Here is a 23,583-nt window from a genome sequence, read left to right as displayed (position 1 = left end):
CCTGCGTAGACACATTGACTATTGCCCTTTTTTTTTCCCCTGATGATCCCTACGACTCATCAGCTTGTACAGAACCTACTAGCTACTGGCTGTTAAGGCAGAGGTTGTAGCAAACAAAGGTTTTTTCCATTACTTCAGGCCTGGACCAGCCTTGCTCACTGGATCTCTGAAGACTAAAATTAGTACTTTTGATGAATAATCATCTTAAAAACAGTCAATTGGCAGGGTGCAGTGGCTCATGCCTGTAATCCCAGCACTTTGGGAGGCCGAGGCAGGTGGATCACCTGAGGTCAGGAGTTCGAGACCAGCCTGGCCAACATGGCAAAACCCCGTCTCTACTAAAAATACAAAAATTAGCTGGGTATGGTGGTGTGCGCCTGTAATCCCAGCTACTCGGGAGGCTGAAGCAGGATAATTGCTTGAGCCCGGGAGGTGGAATAGGTGGAATGAGCCGAGATGGTGCGCCATTGCACTCCAGCTTGGGCAGCAGAGCAGGACTCAGCCTCAAAAAGAAGAAGAATAAAACAAACAGTCAAAAAATTATCTTGAAGACAAATGATTTTTTTTTTTTTTTTTTTTGAGAAGGAGTTTTGCTGTTGTTGCCCAGGCTGGAGTGCAGTGGTGTGGTCCCGGCTCACTGAAACCTCTGCTTCCTGGGTTCAAGTGATTCTCCTGTCTCAGCCTCCCGAGTAGCTGGGATTACAGGCGCATGCCACCACACCTGGCTAATTTTTGTATTTTTAGTAGAGATGGGGTTTCATCATATTGGTCAGGCTGTTCTCAAGCTCCTGACCTCGGGTGATCTGCCTGCCTCTGCCTCCCAAAGTGCTGGGATTACAGGCATGAGCCACCACGCCCAGCCAGAAGACATGATTTTAGGATACCCTGCAGTAAGACTAGGTCTTGCCCATCAGTGATATTCAGAATTATTTGGTTAGAGCTTATCTCTGGTTTTCAGGGAAAGGTCATTACATAAAAGCTTTGTGTCAGTGGGAGAAAGAAAAGTTGCTGAACCACAATTTGCCCTCTTAACACAACTTTGAAGTCCAAGCTATCTCCTGGTCTTCATGGATCAGGTAGGACAAAAGGACTTGCTTGTGTGAGGAGCCAAAAGACAGCTGTAGAGTCAAGCAGAACTGAAATTAGGTCCTAGTTCTGCCACGAGTTTTGTGACAATGGGCAGGTAAGTCACCTAAGTTTATGTTTTGTCATCTGCAACTAGGGACAAGAACAGTATTTACCTCATAGATTTATTGTATGGGTTAAATGAATTAATGTGTGGAAGTACCTAGCATTGTATCAAGCACACAGTATTTGCCACATAAACGTTGGCTGCAATTGTTACTAATCTCTATGCAAGATATTATACTGGCTCTGAGAAAGAAAAAAAGATAAGTTGCAGTGCCTGGCCTCAAGAAGCTTAGAGTTCTAGTTTGGTAATTAACATAATCATATGCCAGAAAAGGTAAACAGAAACACAGATGCAAAGCAATAAATATGTGGTACAGATAGATGATTTTTTTTTTCTTTTTGAGATGGAATTTTGCTCTTGTTTCCCAGGCTGGAGTGCAGTGGCACGATCTCGGCTCACTGCAACTTCCGCCTCCCGGGTTCAAGAGATTCTCCTGCCTCAGCCTCCCTAGTAGCTGGGATTATAGGCATGTGCCACCACGCCCGGCTAATTTTGTATTTTTAGTAGAGACGGGATTTCTCCATGTTGGTCAGGCTTATCTCGAACTCCTGACCTCAGGTGATCCGCCCACCTCGGCCTCCCAAAGTGCTGGGATTACAGGCATGAGCCACCGCACCCGGCCATAGATGATATTGTTAGGAGGTAGGGTTTGAGCAGGGCTCTAAAGAAAGGACAGAATGGCTGGGCGTGGCGGCTCATGCCTGTAATCCCAGTACTTTGGGAGGCTGAGGTGGGTGGATCACCTGAGGTCAGGAGTTTGAGACCAGCCTGGCCAACATGGTGAAACCCCATCTCTATTAAAAATACAAAAATTAGCCAGGCATGATGGTGTGTACCTGTAATCCCTGCTACTCAGGAGTCTGAGGCAGGAGAATTGCTTGAACCCGGGAGGTGGAGATTTCAGTGAGCTGAGATTGCACCACTGCATTCCAGCCTGGGCAACAGAGTGAGACTCTGTCTCAAAGAAAAAAAGAAAGAAAGGGCCAGGCGTGGTGGCTTGTGCCTGTAATCCCAGCACTTTGGGAGGCTGAGGCAGGCGAATCATGAGGTCAAGAGATCGAGACCATCCTGGCTAACATGGTGAAACCCCATCTCTACTAAAAATACAAAAAAAATTACTCAGCGTGGTAGTGGGTGCCTGTAGTTCCAGCTACTCGGGAAGCTGAGTCAAGAGACTCTGTTTAAAAAAGAAAAAATTTATATAAAAATATCTGATCTAGTGAACATTTTTTGACCTAAGATGAACACAAGTACATGATATATATATATATATATAAATATTAGTTCAAAAAATATAATTGAAGTCTAGAAACTGAACATAGATGAAGGCTACTCATCTTTTTCTCCTATTCCTATGGAATATGCACACATGTATACTTGTGTCATAATCTGAAAAGGAATCTCCAGCTAATAAACATCAGCTATAAGTATTTAATTTATCTGCACTATTTCATTATCATATGATGGTAAGATGAAGAAGAATGACAAAGTATTAAATATATTAGGATGTTGACCAGGCCCGGTGGCTCTCGCCTATAATCTCAGCACTTTGGGAGGCTGAGGAGGGTGGATCACCTGAGGTCAGGAGTTCAAGACCAGCCTGGCCAACATGACAAAATCCCGTCTCTACTAAAAATACAAAAATTAGCCAGGTGTGGTGGCGGGTGCCTTTAATCCCAGCTACTCAGGAGGCTGAGGCAGGATAATTGCATGAACCCGGGAGGTGGAGGTTGCAGTGAGCCGAGATGGTACACCATTGCACTCCAGCCTGGGTGACAGAGCGAGACTTGGTTTCAGAAAAAAAAAGAAAAGAAAGAAAAAAATATATATATTAGGATGTTAAAAGGGACTTAATATTATTTGGCATATTGAAAGAGTTGAGAGGCCGGGCACGATAACTCACACTTGTAATCCCAGCACTTTGGTAGGCTGAGGTGGGCGAATCATCTGAGGTCAGGAGTGTGAGACCAGCCTGGCCAACATGGCGAAACCCCATCTCTATCGAAAATACAAAAATTAGCTGGGCATGGTGGTGGGCGCCTGTGATCCCAGCTACTCAGGAGGCTGAGGCAGGAGAATCGCTTGAACCTAGGAGGCATAGGTTGCAGTGAGCTGAGATTGTGCCACTGCACTCCATCCTGGGTGACAAGAGTGAAACTCCATCTCAAAAAAAAAAAAAAAAAAGTTGAGGTCCTTTTCTACGTTATTACATTATCAGGAACTGGATTCTGTTTTTTTATACTATTTGTACATTGTTTTTATGTAGAAGCTAATTTCTAGTGGAAGTATACACTGCTGCAAGCTTTCTAAAGCAATTTGTTGGCAAGGTGGTTCGCGCCTGTAATCCCAGAACTTTGGGACGCCAAGGCAGGAGGATTGCCTGAGCCCAGGAGTTTGAAACCAGCCTGGGCAACATGGCAAAACTCTATCTATACTAAAAATACAAAAAATTAGCTGGGTGTGGTGGCCCAAGCCTGTAATCCCAGCTACTTGGGGGACTGAGGCAGGAGGATCACTTGAGCCTGCGAGGTTGAGGCTGCAGTGAGCTCTGATGGTACCACTGCACTCCAACCTGGGAGACAGAGGCCCTGCCTTAAAAAAAAAAAAAATAATTTGTTAATATGTATCAAAATCAATGTTATGCCTTCCAATTGAGCAATTTCTTCTTTAGAAATATGGCTCAAGGAAACAGTCAGTTTGGAAAATAGTGAATACTTGGAAACAAATCAAATATCCTCCAACAGGAGAAAGGTAAATTATACTGAATTTCAATATGGAATGTCTTCGTAAACATTAAACTTTGTATTATTAAGCATAGGGTTTTTGGAACACATTCTATGGCAGTAGAATCCATAGAACTTCTCTTTGTCTAATGTTAACTTAAAGAAGTGCTTTACATTTCAACAAATTGGGATAAAAGGTATCTGTTCTTTGATTTGATAAACAAACTTTTATCCAGTATCTCTATGTTTTAGGCCCAGTACCTGGGTTGCAAAGATGAATATAGTCCCAAACCTGGAGGTCTTCTAGGAAAGGCAGATGTGTAAACAAATAATTACACTGAAATATGAAGAATAAATACTGTAATAGAGATATATGTGTATTACAAAGTTCTATAAAGGAAGGAATCAGCAATTCTGCTTACATGGTCAAGGAAAGCTTCAAATAATGGACATTTGAGTTAGGTTGGCGTGGCTGGGAAGAGTACGTGTAGAATAGTTAAGTTTGGGCTGGGCACAGTGGCTCATGCCTGTAATCCCAGTACTTTGAGAGGCTGAGGCGGGCGGATCACGAGGTCAAGAGATCGAGACCATCCTGGCCAACATGGTGAAACCCCATCTACTAAAAATACAAAAATTAGCTGGGTGTGGTGGCACGTGCCTGTAGTCCCAGCTACTCAGGAGGCTGAGGCAGGAGAATTGCTTGAACCCGGGAGGCGGAGGTTGCAGTGAGCCAAGATGCGCCACCGCACTCCAGCTGGGCAACAGAGTGAGACTGTCTCAAAAAAAAAAAAAAAAAAAAAAAAAAAGGTTTGTATTTTATCCTCATGGCAAGGGGAAAGTTATTGGAGAGTTTTAGGAAGGGGCATAACATGGTAAAACTATGTTCGAATGATTACTCAGGATTTAGTATGGAGGCCACATTTGGAAGAATACTAGATGAGAGACATTAGGAGATCACTGCTGTAGTTCAGGTACAGTATTATACTGGTTGTGAATGAAGATGATAGGATGTCAGTCAGAAATTTAGGAGGCAGGATTAATAAGTTTTATCAACCAGTTGGACTTGTCTCTCAGGGAAAAGGGGAAGAATCATGTCCAGGTTCCTAACTTGTGTGACTGCACTGATGGTGGTGCCATTAAATAGGATAAGTTAACCAAATATAAATGCACAAGCAAATTTATGGGAGAAGAGGTGCTAATAGGATCTTCTGATAGAGAAATAGTTAAAAGCAGTCTGTAGCTTATTAAAAACATTTCATCAGGAGACCTAAACAGTGGTGAGCTTTATGAATATAACATGGATTAGGGAGAGTATGCAGAATTAGGAGATCCCTGGGGGAGACTGTATTTAGGGGCAGAAGATTGAGAAGAAACATTAAGAGATAAGTAAAGATACAGGAGAGCAGTATCTTAAATGAAAATGGAATAGTGTTGTATTAGTTTGCTACTGTTGTGTAACAAATCATCACAAGCTTAATGGCTTAAAACAACATTTATTAACTAACAGTTCCGTAGGTCAAAAGTGTGGTGCACCACGGTTAGGTTCTTTGTTCAGGGTGTTAATAGACTGAAATCAAGATGGTGGCCCTGCCGAGTTCTCATCTAGAAGCTCTTGGGAGAAATCCATCTTCAAGTGCCTTCTTGTTGGAAGAATTGCAGTTATAGGATGTGGGTTCTTTTTTAGCTTCTAGCCTGGAATCTTGGGAAGGCATCTTAAATTCTTATCAGAAGTGTTTTATGAAGAATGCACAAAGAAAATAGGACTTGAAAAGTGTTAGTTGGTCATTGGTGACTTTGGTAATGTCAGTACCAAGAGCAATTTTTGTAGAATGGTAGGGGCAGAAGCCAGACTGCAGTAAGTTGGGGAGTTAACTGGAAGTAAGGAAGTTAACTAAGATCTAGAGGTTTCTTTCAAATAGCCTGCCAGGAATGGGAATGAGAAAGTTGAGAATAATTAAACTAATGAGCTAGGTCTCAAGGAAACTAGAAGGAATGGGTTCTAGACCACAGATGGAGGGATTAATTGTGGTCTTGTAGGGAGACTCAGCTTCCTCTGAGAAAGGAGGAAAGGGAATATGAAAGGGAATACACGTAAGTTTTTAAGGGAGGGCTTGTTAGTGGGCAGTAGGGAAATTGGAGACATTACTACCTAATAGCCTCAGTATTCTCTTAGGAGTTACAGACAAGAGAACTGGGTGCAGCAGCTCATGCCTGTAATCCCAACACTTTGCGAGGCCAAGGCGGGATTCAAATAACTGGAGGCCAGGCATTTGAAACTAGCCTGGGTGATGTGGCAGCACTCCATCACCAGAAAAAAAAATAAAAATAAAAAATAAAAAAATAAGGAAAAGGGAAAAGGAAAGAAAAATTAGCTGGGTGTGGTGGTATATGCCGGTAGTCCTAGGTACTTGGGAGACTGAGGTGGGAGGATCTCTTGAGCCAAGGAGATCAAGGCTACAGTGAGAGCTATGATCATGCCACTGAACTCTGGCTTGGGTGACTGAGCGAGCAAGACTGTCTGTATAAAAAGAAAAATGTTAGAGACAAGGTCTATAAAAAAGGGAGGTAAAATTGGAATTGCTACTTTGTGGCCAGGAGGCCCTTCATAAAATTATGGAATGAATGAAACGAATTAACCCAAGACTAACAAACAGAGAGAGAGAAACATAAAAAAACCCAAGGTGCTCTCCAGATTGTCCACTAAGCCACATCTAGCTCACCTGGCTACCTTTTTGCTCCCTTTTCTCTTATTCTGTTCTCAAACTTAGTCATGTCTAGAATTACTTAACAGATCATCACTTAGAAGATGTGGACTTCCTGCATGTAAATTGCCTTAGCTTTTAACATTTTTAAAAGCTTTCTAGGTTACCTAGGGAATATTGAATAATTGACCAAAATTATTCTTTCTTTTCTTACACTGTGAGCTCTTTGAAGTCAAGGAACTTTGCATCTTTTTTTTTTTTTTTTTTTTTTTTTTTTTTAAAGGCAGGGTCTCACTCAGTTGCCCAGGCTGAGGTGCATTGACACAATCATGGCTCACTGCAGCCTCAACTTCCCGGGCTCAAGCAGTCCTCCCACCTCATCCTCCTGAGTACCTGGGACCACAGGTACACATCACCATGCTCAGCTAATTTTTAAATCTTTTGTGGAGATAAGGTCTCACTATATTGCCTAAGGTGGTCTCAAACTCTTGGGCTCAAGTGATTCTCCTACTTCAGCCTCCCAAAGTTCTGGGATTACAGGCATGAGCTACCATGCCTGGCCACAGAATTTTGAGTCTTTTCAAACTCAAATCTTTACATTTGGTGCCTCTAGTACAGCCTGGCACATAGGGAACCCCTAGTTTATTTCTTTTGCTTAAATGACACAGACCCCAAGGCTCCCCCTCCTATTTGGCCAGATCATACTATTTTTTTCTCTTTACCTTTACAAATATATTATGTGTTTTGTAAACTTTAATAAATTTTTTTGAGGCAGAGTCTCACTGTCACCCAGGCTGTAGTGCAGTGGCACAATCACAGCTCACTGCAGCCTCAAATTCCCTAGGCTTTGGTGATGATTCCACTTCAGCCTCTCAAGTAGCTGGGACTATAGGCACATGCCACCATGCCTGGCTAATTTTTCTATTTGTGTTTTTTTAAACTTTATGGAAGTACTGTATAACATGTACAGAAAATTACACAAAAAATAAGTGTTTAGTTTTCTGAATTTTCTTTTCTTTCTTTTTTTTTTGTTTTTTGTTTTTGTTTTGAGACAGAGTCTTGCTCTGTTGTCAGGCTGGAGTGCGGTGGTGCGATCTCGGCTCACTGCAACCTCCACCTCTCGGGTTCAAGTGATTCTCCTGCCTCAGCCTCCCGAGTAGCTGGGACAACAGGCGTGTGCCACCACACCCGGCTAATTTTTGTATATTTAGTAGAGATGGCATTTCACCATGTTGGCCAGGATGGTCTCGATCTCTTGACCTTGTGATCCACCCACCTTGGCCTCCCAAAGTGCTGGGATTACAGGCATGAGCTACCGTGCCCAGCCTAGTTTTCTGAATTTTCAAAGTGAACACCCAGTTCAACAAACAGAATAAGTATGTCACCAGCATCACTGAAGTCCCTTTTTATGTTCCCTAGCAATCATTATTTCCCTGTAAAGGCAATTACTATCTTGACTTCTAATACTGTAAATTAGTTTTATTATAACTTTAAGTTGGAGGTTGCAGTGAGCTGTCATCACACCACTTCACTCCAGCCTAGGCAACAGAGCGAGACCCTGTCTCAAAAAAAAAAGGAACTTTAAGTGGAATCATATAGCATATAGTATATACTTTTTTGCATCAGACATTTCACTTAGCATTGCATTCATGCAATTTATGTATGCTGTTTTATACAGTTGGAGTCAGGCCAGGCACAGTGGCTCACACATGTAATCTCAGCACTTTGGGAGGCTGAGGTGGGAGGATCACTTGAACTCAGGAATTTGAGATGAGCCTGGGCAACACGGCAAAACCCTCATCTCTACAAAAACATACAAAAATTAGCCAGGCATGGTGGCAGGCACCTGTAGTCCCAGCTACAAAAAATAAAAATAAAAATAAAAAATATTGGCATCTATTCATTATCTTTGCCTTATCATATTCCATTATATGAGTCCCTCACAAATTTATTTATCCATTCTATTACAGATGGATATTTGGGTTGTTTTCAGGTTTGGCTATTATGAATAATGCTGCTTCGAACATATCTTGGTGAACATGTCTGCATTTCTATTGGGTGTATAGCTAGAGGCTAAATTGCTGGGTCATAAGGTTTGTGAATGTTTAGCTTTAATAGATACTGCTAAATGATTTTGCACTGTGGTTGTATAGTTATACCGAATTATACTTTCACCAGCATTGTTTGAAAAATGGGTTGCTTAAAAAAAGGGGGGGTTGCTCCCATCCTTGCTAATGCTTGGTATTGTCTGCCTTTTCCAGTTTTAGCTATTCTGATTTTATTTTGCCTTTTTTTGTTTCTGTTGATTAGTGAGGTAGAGCACCTTTTCATATGCTTTTTGGTCATTTGAATATCTTTCGGTGAAATCTTTTGCCTATTCTTGGGGGGATATTTACTCTTATTGATTTGTAGGAGTCCTTTATATATTCTGGTTACAAGTCTTTTGTTGAAAAAATATATATATATAGAGAGAGAGCATATATTTTCTCCCATTCTGTGAGTTTTTATTCGAATACTGTCTTACTTATGGTTACTGGTTTTGTGACTTCTTTTTTTTTTTTTCTTTTTGAGATGGAGTCTTGCTGTGACACCCAGGCTGGAGTGCAGTGGCGTGATCTCGGCTCACTGCAACCTCTCCCTCCTGGGTTCAAACTATTCTCATGCCTCAGTCTCCCGAGTAGCTGGGATTACAGGCACCCATCACCACACCCGACCTTTTTTTCTTTCTGTTGGTGTCCCCTTCCAGGATGGGGCCTGTTTAATAAATTGTTGATTCTCCCAGGTTTTCTTTTAAGGGCTTTTTTGTTTATATTTTATAATTAGGCCTACAATCCATCTGGAATTGATTTTTGTATATAGTGTTGTAAGTATAAAGGTCTCTTTTTTGCCATATGGATATTCAGTTGACTCGAATACCCTTTATTGAAAAGACCATCTTTTCATTACTGCTTCGTCTTTTCATTACTGTTACTGTTTTTGGAATTCTGGGGATCATACATAGATCCACCTATTTCTAGACTTTTAATTTTGTTCTGTTTATTTGCTTATGCTGTTCCAATAACCACACCTACAGGTCTTGATATCTGATAGTGTAAGTCCTCTAGGTTTTTTTGTTGCCACCTAGATTACCTTGGTATTTTTGGCCGTTTGTATATAAATTTAAGTTTAAGTCAACAAATATTTACCGACTTCCTATTTATTATGTGGTAGGCACAGTGATAGGTGTTGCAAATATAACTGTCAATAAGATAAGCTTGGTTCTTTCTTTATAGTTGGGAAAGCAACTCATATAGGATGAGAAGAGGGCCTGGGATGAAGTCCGGAGGAACTCAGTATTTAAAGTCAGTTAGCAAAGAAGACTGAGAGAGAGCGAGAGAGAGAGAGAGAGAGAGAGAGAGCATACAATCCCACATGTTAGAAAACTAAGAAAGGACAGCATGAAGGAAGGAGGAAAAGGGAAGAAGGTACAGTCATGTGTTGCTTACCAACAAAGGGGATACTTTCTGAGAAATGCATCGTTAGGTGATTTTGTTGTGTCAGTTGTCATAAAGTGTACTTACACAAACCTAGATGGTAGAGCCTACTACCCACGTAGGCTGTATAGTACAGCGTTTTACTTCTAGCTTACAAACCTGTACAGCATGTTACCCCACAGAATGTTGTAGGCAGTTGTAACACAATGGTAGGTATTTGTATATCTAAACTTCAGAAGGGTACAGTAAAAATACAGTATAGGCTGGGCATGGTGGCTCATGCCTGTAATCCTAGCACTTTGGGAGGCTGAGGTGGGCGGATTGCCTGAGCTCAGGAGTTCAAGACCAGCCTGGGTAACGAAAGTTTCCCAAGAGATGAGAGCGAAACTCCATCTCTACTAAAGATACAAAAAAAAAAAAAAAAAAAATTAACTGTGTGTGTGGTGGCAGGCGCCTGTAGTCCCAGCTACTTGGGAGGCTAAGCCATGAGAATTGCTTGAACCTGGGAGGTGGAGGTTGCAGTGAGCCGCGATTGTGCCACTGCACTTCAGCCTGGGCAACAGAGTGAGACTCGGTCTCAAAACAAACAAACAAAAAATGGTATAAAAGATACATACATTAAAAAAGGTACACATGTATAGGGCACTTACCATGAATTGAGCTTGCAGGAATGGAAGTTCTAGTGTGAGTCAGTGAGTGAGCAGTAAATGAATGTGAAGGCGTAGGATTTTACTATATACTACTGTAGACTTTATAAACATTGTACACTTAGGCCACACTAAATTTATAAAAAGAACTTTTCTTCAATAATAAATTGACCCCCCTCCAAGAAAATTGACCTTAGCTTATTGCAATATTTTAACTTTTTAAACTTTTAAATTTTTTTTAAAAAAATTGGCCGGGTGCAGTGGCTCACGCCTGTAAATCCCAGCACTTTGGGAGGCTGAGGTGGGCAGATCACGAGGTCAGGAGATGGAGACCATCCTGGCTAACACGGTGAAACCTGTCACTACTAAAAATACAAAAAATTAGCCGGGCGTGGTGGAGTGCGCCTGTAGTCCCAGCTACTCGGGAGGCTGAGGCAGGAGAATGGCGTGAACCTAGGAGGCCGAGCTGGCAGTGAGCTCAGATCGCGCCACTGCACTCTAGCCTGGGTGACAGAGCAAGACTCCGTCTCAAAAGAAAAAAAATTGACACTTGTAATAACAGCTTAAAATAAAAATACATTGTATAGCTATATAACGTATATATATATATATATATGAGATGGAGTCTCACTCTGTTGTCCAGGCTGGAGTGCAGTGGTGTGATCTGGGCTCACTGCAACCTCCGCCTCCCAAGTTCAAGCGATTCTCCTGCCTCAGCCTCTGAAGTAGCTGGGACGACAGGTGCCTGCCACCATGCCCAGCTATTTTTTTGTATTTTTAGTAGAGACAGGGTTTCATCATGTTGACCAAGGCTGGTCTCAAACTCCTGACCTCAAGTAATCTTCCTGCTTCGGCCTCCCAAAGTGCTGGGAATACAGGCATGAGCCACCGCTCCTGGCCCAAAAATATTTTTTATACCCTTATTCTATAAACTTTTTTCAACTTTTAAAATTTCTAATTTTTTTTTTACTTTTTTATTTTTTATTTTTATTTTTGAGAGAGAGTCTCACTCTGTTGCCCAGGCTGGAGTGCAATGGCGTGATCTCAGCTCACTGCAACCTCCACTTCCCAAGTTCAAGTGATTCTCCTGCCTCAACCTCCCAAGTAGTTGGGATTACAGGCATGCACCACCTTTCTACTAAAGAGTACACTGTAAAATAATGGTAAAAAGTAAACACATGAACCAACAACAGTAATTTATTATAATTATCAAGTATTTTGTACTGTACATAATTGTATGTGCTATAATTTTTTTTTTTTTTTTTTAGACAGAGTCTCGCTCTGTCACCAGACTGGAGTGCAGTGGCACGATCTTGGCTCACTGCAACCTCCGCCTTCAGGGTTCAAGAGATTCTCCTGCCTCAGCCTCCTGAGTAGCTGGGACTACAGGCACGTGCCACCATGCCCAGCTAATTTTTTTGTGTTTTTAGTAGAGATGGGGTTTCACCATGTTGGCCAGGATGGTCTCAATCTCCTGACCTCGTGATCCGCCTGCCTCGGCCTCCCAAAGTGCTAGAATTACAGGCATGAGCCACCATGCCTGGCCTTATGTGCTATAATTTTATAAAACTGGCAGCACAGTGGCTTTGTTTACACCAGTATCACAACAAATACATGAGTGATGCTTTTGCACTATGACATTGACAGCTACAAAGTGAGGAGGTGATTGGAATTTTTCAGCTTCATTATAATCTTTGGGACCATCATTGTGTATGTGGTTTGACTGGAATATTGTTAATGCTATGCATGACTGTATATCCAGAAAGAGTGGTCAGTTATGTCAATGTTGCTGCAAGGTGAAGCAAGTTAGACTGACAAACATCCATTGGACTTAGCTCAGGGCGTCTATTATAATCTTGGAGAAACAATTTCTGTGGAAGGGCGGGGTGTGTGTCTGTTACTTCATGATGTTAATCAAATAGTCTACATACTACTGAACATCATAAAAGCCAAAATGGTTTTCTATTTTATACCATTCCCCATCCTTGCAGCTAAGGGAAAATTAATTGCACTTCTAAATGAATTTAATACTTAACTTGAACCTGGCTGTTTTAAGTAATACAAAAACTATGCTTTATTCATCCCTCCATTTATCCATATATTTAGCAAGCATGTATAGTGCACCTACCAACTACCCAGGACATATAAGCATTGTGCTAGGGATGTAAGTAGGGAAGGAAAAGAAGGAAGGAAGCTCAAAATGATGTATTTGACCCATGTACAGTTGTCCTTTCTTATCTGTGGGTTCCATATCCACATATTCTTTGATTCAACCAACCACAGATCAAAAATATTTGGAAAAAAAAGTGAATGCTTGCATTTGTACTGAACACGTACAAACTTTTTTTGTCATTATTCCCTAAACAATATAGTATAACAACTATTTACATAACACTTACATTGTATTAGGTATTATAAATAACCTAGAGATGATTTAAAGTATACAGGAGGATGTGCATAGGTTGTATGCAAATACTATGCCATTTTACATAAGGAACTTACTTGAGCATCCATGGATTTTGATATTTGGTGGGGTAGGGGGTTTGGAACTAAGCCCACAAGATACCGAGGAATAACTATGTATCTCAGTGAGTTAATTCTGTGAAGTATTTTTATGGCCTTTAATGGCTACTCGAAAGGGGTTTATGCTGTGAGGCAGAGGTTGCAGTGAGCCAAGATCACACCACTGCACTCTAGCCTAGATGACAGAGCAAGACTCTGTCTCAAAGAAAAACAAAAACAAAAACAAAACAAAGGATGGGGGGCAGTGGTTTAAGGTGAAGTTCTGTGATCTCAAGATAAAATTTCAGAAAGTGCCTCTTTTTTGGCTAGGTACGTTCGCTCACACCTGTAATCCCAGCCTTTGGGAAGCCGAGGCAGGCGGATCTCTTGAGGTCAAGAGTTCGAGACCAGCCTGGCGAACAAGGTGAAACCCCGTCTCTACTTAAAATATAAAAATTAGCCTGTAATCCCAGAACTTTGGGAGGCCAAGGTGGGTGGATCACCTGAGGTTGGGAGCTCGACACCAGCCTGACCAACATGGAGAAACCCCATCTCTACTAAAAATACAAAATTAGCTGGGCATGGTGGCACATGCCTGTAATCCCAGCTACTCGGGAGGCTGAGGCAGGAGAATCGCTTGACCTGGGAAGGCAAAGGTCATGGTGAGCTGAGATCACGCCAATGCACTCCAGCCTGGGCAACAAGAGCGAAACTCCATCTCAAAACAAATAATAAAATAAAATAATTAGGCTTGGTGGTGCGTGCCTGTAGTCCCAACTACTCAAGATGCTGAGGCAGGAGAATTGCTTGAACCTGGGAGGTGGAGGTTGCAGTTAGCTGAGGTCATGCCACTGCACTCCAGCTTGGGCGACACAGCAAGACTCTGTCTCAGAAAAAACAATAAAAAAATAAAGAAGGTACCTCTTTTATGGTTAAGTAAAAAAACAGCATTTCAGTAGAGAAGGGCTTTGTTCTTGTTGAGGGTTCTCTGATAATTTTTTCTTTTCTTCGTCTGTATTTATAACTTGGTGCTTATGTTCGAGTCATTTTCTTTTTAGATTTGAGGCTCATTTTAGGGGAAAAAAAGCAGAGATTAGTGTGTTTTTCAATACAATACAATCCCATTAAGTATGGGCAGTGTTAATTATGGTTTAACAAGGGTTAGAGCCAAAGTTTATTTTTGTCCATTGTGCATATTAATAGACCTGCACTTGGAGTCAGGTGGATTAACAAATGCCCAGAGAAACCATTTCAAGTCATAACTTTGAAAGGAATAACTTAAAAATTTCTATGTTACTGATTAAAAGTTGACATCCTAGGCCGGGCGTGGTGGCTTATGCCTGTAATCCCAGCACTTTGGGAGGCTGAGGCGGGTGGATCATGAGGTAAGGAGATCAAGACACTCCTGGCTAACACGGTGAAACCCCGTCTCTACTAAAAATACAAAAAATTAGCTGGGTGTGGTGGTGGGTGCCTGAAACCCCAGCTACTTGGGAGGCTGAGGCAGGAGAATCGCTTGGACCCAGGAGGCAGAGGTTGCAGTGAGCCTGAGATTGTGCCACTGCACTCCAGCCTGGGCAACAGAGTGAGACTACGTCTCAAAAAAAAAAAAAAAAAGTTGACATCCTAATTTCAAATAATTTAAAAAATCTATTTCTTAAAGCTGTAAGGATGTTATGAAGGATTATTTTACTTTAGAGTACTTGAAAATCCATTTCTTAAAGCTATAAGGACGTTATGAAGGGTATTTTTATTTTATTTTATTTTTTTGTTTTTCGTTTTTTTTTTTTTTTTGTTTGTTTTTTTTTTGTTTTTGAGACGGAGTCTCGCGCTGTCTCCCAGGCTGGAGTGCAGTGGCGCGATCTTGGCTCACTGCAAGCTCCGCCTCCCAGGTTCACGCCATTCTCTTGCCTCAGCCTCCCGAGTAGCCGGGACTACAGGCGCCTGCCACCACGCCCGACTAATTTTTTTGTATTTTTAGTAGAGACGGGGTTTCACCGTGTTAGCCAGGATGGTCTTGATCTGCTGACCTCGTGATCCGCCTGCCTTAGCCTCCCAAAGTGCTGGGATTACAGGCGTGAGCCACCGCGCCCGGCCTATTTTATTTATTTTTGAGATGGAGTCTTGCCCTGTCTCCCAGGCTGGAGTGCAATGGTGCGGTCTTGGCTCACTGCAACCCCCACCTCCCAGGTTCTAGTGATTCTCCTGCCTCAGCCTCCCGAGTAGATGGGATTACAGGCGCCTGCCACCACATCTGGCTAATTTTTTATAGTTTTAGTAGAGACGGGGTTTCACCGTGTTGGTCAGGCTGGTTTCAAACTCCTGAACTCAGGTGATCCAGCCGCCTCGGCCTCCCAAAATGCTGAGATTACAGGCATGAGCCACCGTGCCCGGCTATTTTATTTTAGTTAGAATACTTGAAAATGTGGCAAAAGTTTGGTAGGTTAGCAAAGTCTTCAGGAATAACATTAACCTTGGGTTGATCCTTGCAATTTTGGAATCCAAATAGTGACCACAGCACCTTGGCAAAAGTGGAGCTTTCTTTAGGAGGCTAGAGGAAGAGAAAAAATGGGAAATATAAGCTAAGGTCACATCACAGTAGGAATAAGTAAACATTTAGTTGTTTTACGTAGATCTTTTGGTGGATTCATTCAAAATGATTCTTTTCTTGCAGACTTAGGCTAGAATCTTAGGGGGTCAAAAAATAGATTCTTGGCCAGGCACGGTGGCTCATGTCTGTAATCCCATCACTTTGGGAGGCTGAGGTGGGCAGATCACGAGGTCAGGAGTTTGAGACCAGCCTGACCACTGTTGTGAAACCCTGTCTCTACTAAAAATACAAAAATTAGCTGGGCATGGTGGCACGCGCCTGTAATCCCAGCTACTCAAGAGGCTGAGGCAGGAGAATCACTTGAACCTGCGAGGTGGAAGTTGCAGTGAGCCGAGATCACACCACTGCACTCCAGCCTGGGTGACAGAGCGAGACTCAGTCTCAAAAAAAAGACTCTTTTCTTAGGTTTTTGTTTGTTTTAAGAAATAACTAGAAACAAAGATTACAATATGCTGCAAATCAGTGGTTTCTGGTAATACTTCAGTTCTGATTGGTGAAGAAGGGAAATAGAAAATTAAGACAATTTTAAATGATGACATTTTCAGTTACAAGTTCAATCAGCATAGTCATCAACTGACATTTATTGCTAACCCCTTGGGTGAGTGGCACTGAACCAAATCCCACAAGAAATATCTTCTGCCTACGTGAACAAACCGGTTCTTGAACTATTGCTTTCAGAAGCTATAGATAATAGCAGTTGATTTTAATATGTTGTGAGATTCCAGCCTTGGAATCATGAGGTTAAAATAGGAAAAACCATACCAAAAAAAAGTTTTGAATAGAAACTTGGCCAGGTGCGGTGGCTCATGCCTGTAATCCCAGTACTTTGGGAGGCAGAGGCGGGCGGATCATGAGGTCAGGAGATCGAGACCATACTGGCTAACACAGTGAAAACCTGTTTCTACTAAAAATACAAAAAATTAGCCGGGCGTGGTGGCATGCGCCTGTAGTCCCAGCTACTTGGGAGGCTGAGGCAGGAGAATTGCTTGAACCCAGGAGGCAGAGGTTGCAATGAGCCGAGATCGCACCACTGTACTCCAGCCTAGGCAACAGAGAGAGACTTCATCTCAAAAAAAAAAGAAAACTGTATCTACTGTTTGTCTTAAAGAAAGAAGTCATTGTCTTATGCAGTGTAACACTAAACATGTACAATTGTTATTATTATTAGTTTTTTTTTTTGAGACAGGGTCTTACTCTGTCACCCAGGCTGGAGTGCAGTGGCCTGATCTCAGCTCACTGCAACCTCTACCTCCCAGGTTCAAGCGATTCTCCTGCCTCAGCCTCCCGAGTAGCTGGGATTACAGGCTCCTGCCACCATGCTTAGCTAATTTTTGTATTTTTAGTAGAGATGGGGTTTCACCATGTGGGCCAGGCTGGTCTCGAACTCCTGACCTCAGATGATCCGCCCTCCTCGGCCTCCCAAAGCACTGGGATTACAGGCATGAGCCACCCTGCCCAGCAACATATACAATTGTTTTTAAATATTTCACCAAATATTATTTTAGTATAAGAGTTGAATTTTATTTGAGTAATCCTTTGTATGAATAATGCAAGGTAAACTTTTATTTTGACAAGTAAAAATAAGGAGGTGAGTTGGTTCAGAGCTTATCAGGTACAATCTTAAAATAAGTGATTTGTTCCTGCATTGAAAAGTAAAATACAAGAAATCTGGTGGATGTCAAAAATTTATGACTAAAATCTATTTTTACCTGACCTCCAAGGTTGATATCACATTTAACATTAAGGTGTTTTTTATTCTATACTAAAAGTGATTCTTTTATGCCATCTCTGCTGAAAAATTTAAAAAATTATTTAAGTGTTTAAGTATGGTCAGATTTTAAGTATCTAACATTCTCCAGTAGTTCCCCCTCCCTTGCCTATTCCTCTCCACCCCAGTCTCTTTCTAGTAGGATTCCTATTGCTGGCTACCCAGTCATTACCATTCTAACCATTTAAGGTAGCTCTGCTTGGTTTATTTATTCTGAATACTACAATTCAGTTTCCCTTTATCCTGGCTTCCTATGGCAAGTTGACAAACCAGTTTATTTTTTTCCCTTTTATTTCAACAACTCATGATTTAGATTGGTTAGGAGGATATAATGTAATCAGGACACAACCTTTTCCCCTCAGAATCTGTGTTTGTGAGACTTCCTCCTTTCCCGGCTGAACGTGCTGAAGTCAGACCGAGTACCTTGTGAAGGACTTCAGCCCCCACAGTTCCCTGTGTGCGCATGCCCTCTCATCTTACAGTTGTCAAAGTGCTTTTGCCAGAGCGGTCACATAATCAACCTGAAAGAAGAAAATAAATACTGTATACTTTTAAATTTTATCGATTCTTAAAAACTGGACACTCAAAGGTAACTGCTACTAAGATTTTGTTACTTGAAATTGGGTTATTGCATGTAAAAGAATATCTATTGTGCGTGGTGGGGGAGGGGAAGGAGGTATCTATTTCTCACTTTGCTGTAAATAAGCAAAAACAAAAACAAAAACAAAAAAACCCAAAAAACAAAAAACAACCCCAAGAACACAAAACAAACTATACAGGCAGTTGCTGAGAGACGTTGAATACTACCTTTGCAAATTTTATGTTAATCTATTGCTTACCTTTTGTTTGAAAAGGTGTTATTTATTAAAGGTGGGTCTTGACCTTGACAGAGTGAATTTATGCAGAAAGCAAAATTTATATTTTTAAGGAGTGTTGGGAAGAGAAATGGGTGTTCCTGGTATAAAATTTTTAAAATTCAATGAATATATTAACATTGATTACAGCTACTATAAAATGTTCTGAGTCCAGCTTACTTTTTGGCTTTTTTGCTGAGGTACAGCATTAATTTTTCCATGAAGAGCATGTAGTTTAAACTGAAGGCATTAACAACAAGCATTGATACAAGCAACCGGAAAAGCAGAGTGATATTAAAATTATAATCAAATGCCTATTTCAGCCATGATGATATGGCTATTATAAAGACAATTCTAGCTCACTGGAAGTGACTCAAATCTCAGATTATAATGGTTTACTGCAGCACCGTTTAAACCAAGTATGAAAATGTCTCTTTCTATGACCATCTTCTTTGGCAGCAATAGAACTTTGTGCTGTCTAAATCAAAGCTTCATTTGCCTCTTTGTATTGTATTTTGCAATACTGATCAAAGCCATTGTTTTAGACCAAGGGAACTGAGGAACATAAAAGCAATCTTAAATAGATTTTATTGGTAGTAGCCGGCAATCTGTGTTGTATATTATATTGAGCTGGGTTTTTTTCCCTGGGGGGGTTGAAGGAAGGAAAGGCAGGGGAATGAGGAATAGAAGGGAGAGCAAGGTGGCTGCGAAGCATTTCCTTTAGCCCACCACTATTTTGTGTATGAAACTTTGAAATAAAAGATACTAATGAACCATTTTAATGATAGTCTCTAATAAAATAATAGAACTACTTTTAATCCCATTTCTTGTCTGATATATTTTGCATAATAGTTAATATTTTCATTTTCTGATACGTTGATTTTAACAATAATTATTATCATGAGGATGTCTAGAGGCAGAGCTTCTGTGTGTATGTGAATGCCTTTTCACAAGTGTCCTGAGAAAGATTCCTCTCCAAGTATCTGGGTTAATTAACTGCATTAAATTTATTAATAACTTTGTTGCAATTGTACTGAATCATCATCTAAAAATAATTATATGTTTGGTCATATGCCCCTTTAACATTTCAAAATATTTGTTTTTAGGGTCTCAGCACTGTAATATTTATATATTTAAAGCAATTAACATGTTCTAAGGACAAGCTAACTACATGTATGGCAGTCTCCGGGTTTTGAGTGATTAGTAGTTTTCATCCTTGAATAAGAAAAAAGGCTGTATGGTAGAGGTGAATATAGCCCTTCTCTGTGAGATGGAAAATACCATACACTCCTTATATGGCTAAATGAAGCAGTGATGGCAATGCACTATAATTACAATGTATGAAAATTTGGGACTTTGTACTCCTCTATTTTTAACACTTTTGCTAGCATATGGTAATTCAGGGTCTTCAAACCATAGTGTTTCGCTGCTAATACTAGTGATAAGAGAATGGATTCTAAATTTGCCAAAGTCTTGTGACCAAGACAGCAGCAGGAGGATTCAAAATTGAAAATCTGGCAACCCCAGAATTATCTTGACTGTCTACTTAAATCTCTGAGGGTTTTTTTTAAAGCCCCACCCCCACCCTATCTCACAGGCGCTCGCTCGCTCGCGCGCACTCTCTGACCTTAAATCCAACCAGAAGCATTTCTCCACTCTGCAGAGAAATTCTTAGGCTCCTGTTGAGACCTGAAGCACTGCGATGCCAAGAAATCTCTTGTGCGGCAGAATTGGAGACAAGAAAATTGGGGAATAAGCAGAAAAACCATAATCCTTAGAGTAACAAGAAGCAAGCACTTCCAAACGTTTCAGTAGGTTTTTACTTCTTTAAAAACGTTTTTTTTTTTTTTAATTAACTGTCTCCTAACAAAATGGAGTAGCTGCAGCTACTGGGAGGCCAGAGAATGATTGTGCAGCTGAGTCCTTCTAACAAATGCCAAGGATTTCCTCCCTCGTGGTTCGCTGCAGCTAAATGAAACAATTACCAACGCAAGAAGGCAGTTTGCTAATCAAGAGGGCTAATACTGGGTTTTTTGTTTTGTTTTGTTTTTTTAAAAAGTGTTCGAGCTGGGGAAGGGAGAAGAAAGGGTTGTGTGTGCGGCGTCTTTTTAACCTTGCTGAAGGACGCAGCAGTATTTATTGACGTATGCAAATAACTGGGGGAGGGTGGTGCTTGGGAAAAAACAGGAACCAGAATCAGTTTCTCATTGCAGGGCGAACGCTCTGAGTTCCGGTGAAGGGAAAAGAGACGTGGCGAAATTGCTGTCTTTCTGTCTTATAAGCACATCTCTCACTAATACAGAAAAGGAACCAAGACATCTGAAAGGGTGAAGACGCTCTCACAGTATTTTTAGAGACCTTGCTCGACACCTTCCCTACCCCCCACCCAACAGCCTGACCTGTTCTTCTAAATGGGAGATTATGGATTTGCATTGCAATTGGCTAGTAGCGGTGGCGATGGATTTTCGCAAGTGAAACACCCGCCCGCTTCAGCGAGGGACATTCATGATCACATTGACAATAACGCGTCTCTCTTTTTTCCCGTTTCAGCTGCGCAAACCATGCAGGATGATTTACTGATGGACAAAAGCAAAACCCAGCCCCAGCCCCAGCAGCAGCAGCAGCGGCAGCAGCAGCAGCCCCAACCTGAGTCCAGCGTATCCGAAGCCCCGTCCACGCCCCTCTCCTCAGAGACCCCCAAGCCGGAGGAAAACAGCGCAGTGCCGGCCCTCAGCCCAGCCGCTGCCCCCCCGGCCCCCAACGGCCCGGACAAGATGCAGATGGAATCACCGCTCCTGCCAGGCTTGAGTTTCCATCAGCCCCCTCAGCAGCCGCCGCCGCCTCAGGAGCCCGCGGCACCGGGCGCGTCGCTGTCGCCGTCCTTCGGCAGCACCTGGTCCACGGGCACCACCAACGCGGTAGAGGACAGCTTCTTCCAGGGGATCACCCCAGTCAACGGGACCATGCTCTTCCAGAACTTCCCGCACCATGTCAACCCAGTCTTCGGAGGCACTTTCTCCCCGCAGATCGGCCTGGCGCAGACCCAGCACCACCAGCAGCCGCCGCCGCCTGCGCCCGCGCCGCAGCCGGCACAGCCAGCGCAGCCCCCACAGGCGCAGCCCCCGCAGCAGCGCCGCTCACCCGCCAGCCCCAGCCAGGCGCCCTACGCGCAGAGGAGCGCCGCCGCGGCGTACGGCCACCAGCCCATCATGACCAGCAAGCCGTCCTCGTCTTCGGCGGTTGCAGCCGCTGCTGCCGCAGCCGCCGCCTCGTCGGCCTCGTCCAGCTGGAACACGCACCAAAGCGTGAATGCAGCCTGGAGCGCACCGTCCAACCCCTGGGGCGGCCTGCAGGCGGGCCGGGACCCTCGCCGGGCGGTCGGTGTGGGCGTGGGTGTGGGTGTCGGGGTGCCTTCCCCGCTCAACCCCATCTCGCCGCTCAAAAAGCCCTTCTCCAGCAACGTGATCGCGCCGCCCAAGTTCCCTCGCGCGGCCCCTCTCACTTCCAAGTCCTGGATGGAGGATAACGCTTTCCGGACCGATAATGGTAACAATCTGTTGCCATTTCAGGTAATGCTCTGCTGCACCTGCACACTCCTTCCCCCTGCCCCGCTCCTTTTGCCACTTCTCTGACTTTTAATCATCCACCCGCTTATATTTAAAAAGGGCAGCAATGTCCAGCTCCTCTTACCCCTTCCGAAGCCTCCAGTTCTTTAGGGCTGTTCCATTATCGGAGGATGAGGTTGGGAGAACATTGTGATTACTGGAGGAATCCTATTCGTCCCTTCAGGGTAGAAGAAGCCTTTTTCTTTTAGTTTATTTTCTCCTTCATGGTGTTTGTACCTCTTATTCTGACTTCCTTTGACAAGTAAAGCTGCAAGTGTGTGGCAAGGTGCCGGCATAGTCCCAGGATGAGTAGGCTGAGATTCCTATCATTTTGAGTAGCTACACATTTCAGGTTATGCAATCCTGAGCTCAGGGTGCCGCCTGCAAGCGGTCCACACCCAAACCACCCTGGCTTTACTCTTAAAGAGGTTAACAACCCTTGAGTGGTGCTATTTCAGATGGTTGCGTATGCTCAGTTAAACTAATGTGAACACATGTGTTTATGTCTCGCTAAGGTGCTAGAATCATTAATAACAATCAGCATATTGCCCCTGCTGGGAAAATTATGAGTGTGAGATTCTAATAAACACTCACTACTGTGTAAGGGAAGGAGGTGGAAGAGTGAAAATTCTAAGGGCAACCCTCTCCATGTTACCTAGAAGAAGGATTTTTTTTTTTTTTCAGAGGTAAGAGACAATAGGACGTGACCTTCAGAGCCATATTGCAATGGAGTCTATTTGCTAGCTAGCACTGAAATATTTAAAGCTGCAGTGTCCTTCACCAGTTGGGTTAAGAAAATACAGATCAATTACATCATTTGAAACTGGGCAAAGTGAAAGTCTTGCAACTTTAATGAAAAATGAGTCCTGTGTCTTGGTGTTAAATGCCAATGAAAAACTCAGGAAGTGCCCCAGACAAAAAGGTTGAAATGAAGAGTGTCCTTATTTCTGTTCTTGCTTTCTGATCTAGTCCACAGCCATAGCAGTTGGCAGTGTCCTGGGCATCTTGGGTTGGAAAGGCGTAGTGCGGGTGTGTGTTCACAGGCGGCTTTTGCTCCCAGGCAAACACTTATCCTTCACTTAGAAGTTGATTTGGCTGTAAGCTTCTAGGCTCAGTTAAAGAAAAAGGGGAGAGGGGAAGGCCTCCAACAAGACCCAATTTGGATGGTCAAGGAAATGAAGCAGAAATCCTTTGAGGAGTGCTTGGTAGAGCTGACAGTTTGAGAGAGGTATAGTGTCAGGTGCAGATGCAGTCTTCATCTCTTTACATTACAGATATTTGGAGTGGCTCCCATTCATGAAGGAAGAGATGAGGTTATTGAGAAGGACATGACTCTCTAGGCTAGAGTAATGATTTTTAACTTTGATAAGAGAGGATCTTCACAAGGAATTTTCACAAGGATCCTTCAGGAATGGACGATTTCAATATTAAGTTATATTTTTTCCCATTCTAAAGTTTGTTTATTTTAATAAAATGAGATGTTGCAAGGTGGGATTCATTTCATAG

At 42.5% G+C, this 23,583-nt stretch overlaps 1 protein-coding gene across 13 annotated transcripts in view; it reads left to right on the top strand.

Moving 5' to 3' along the window:
* The window catches only part of CPEB3 (cytoplasmic polyadenylation element binding protein 3), a 243,816-nt gene that overhangs the window by 30,142 nt on the left and 190,091 nt on the right, over positions 1–23,583 (top strand). For 8 of the 13 annotated variants that reach the window (XM_055352482.2, XM_019035038.4, XM_055352480.2 and 5 more), the window contains exon 2: positions 21,023–22,041. In XM_055352482.2, the coding sequence (XP_055208457.1) occupies positions 21,034–22,041 (1,008 nt within the window). In that variant the 5' untranslated portion in view covers positions 21,023–21,033. Of the gene's footprint in view, positions 1–17,958; positions 18,208–19,642; positions 20,284–20,678; positions 20,800–21,022; positions 22,042–23,583 lie in introns of those variants that run through there. The other 5 variants (XM_019035037.4, XM_004049790.5, XM_019035036.4 and 2 more) reach the window with 5 other exon arrangements.

Source organism: Gorilla gorilla, chromosome 8, assembly GCF_029281585.2.
Source record: "Gorilla gorilla gorilla isolate KB3781 chromosome 8, NHGRI_mGorGor1-v2.1_pri, whole genome shotgun sequence".
Taxonomy (NCBI): Eukaryota; Metazoa; Chordata; class Mammalia; order Primates; family Hominidae; genus Gorilla; species Gorilla gorilla.
Note: the sequence above shows the minus strand (reverse complement) of the source record. Positions and strands in the feature narration are given on the sequence as shown.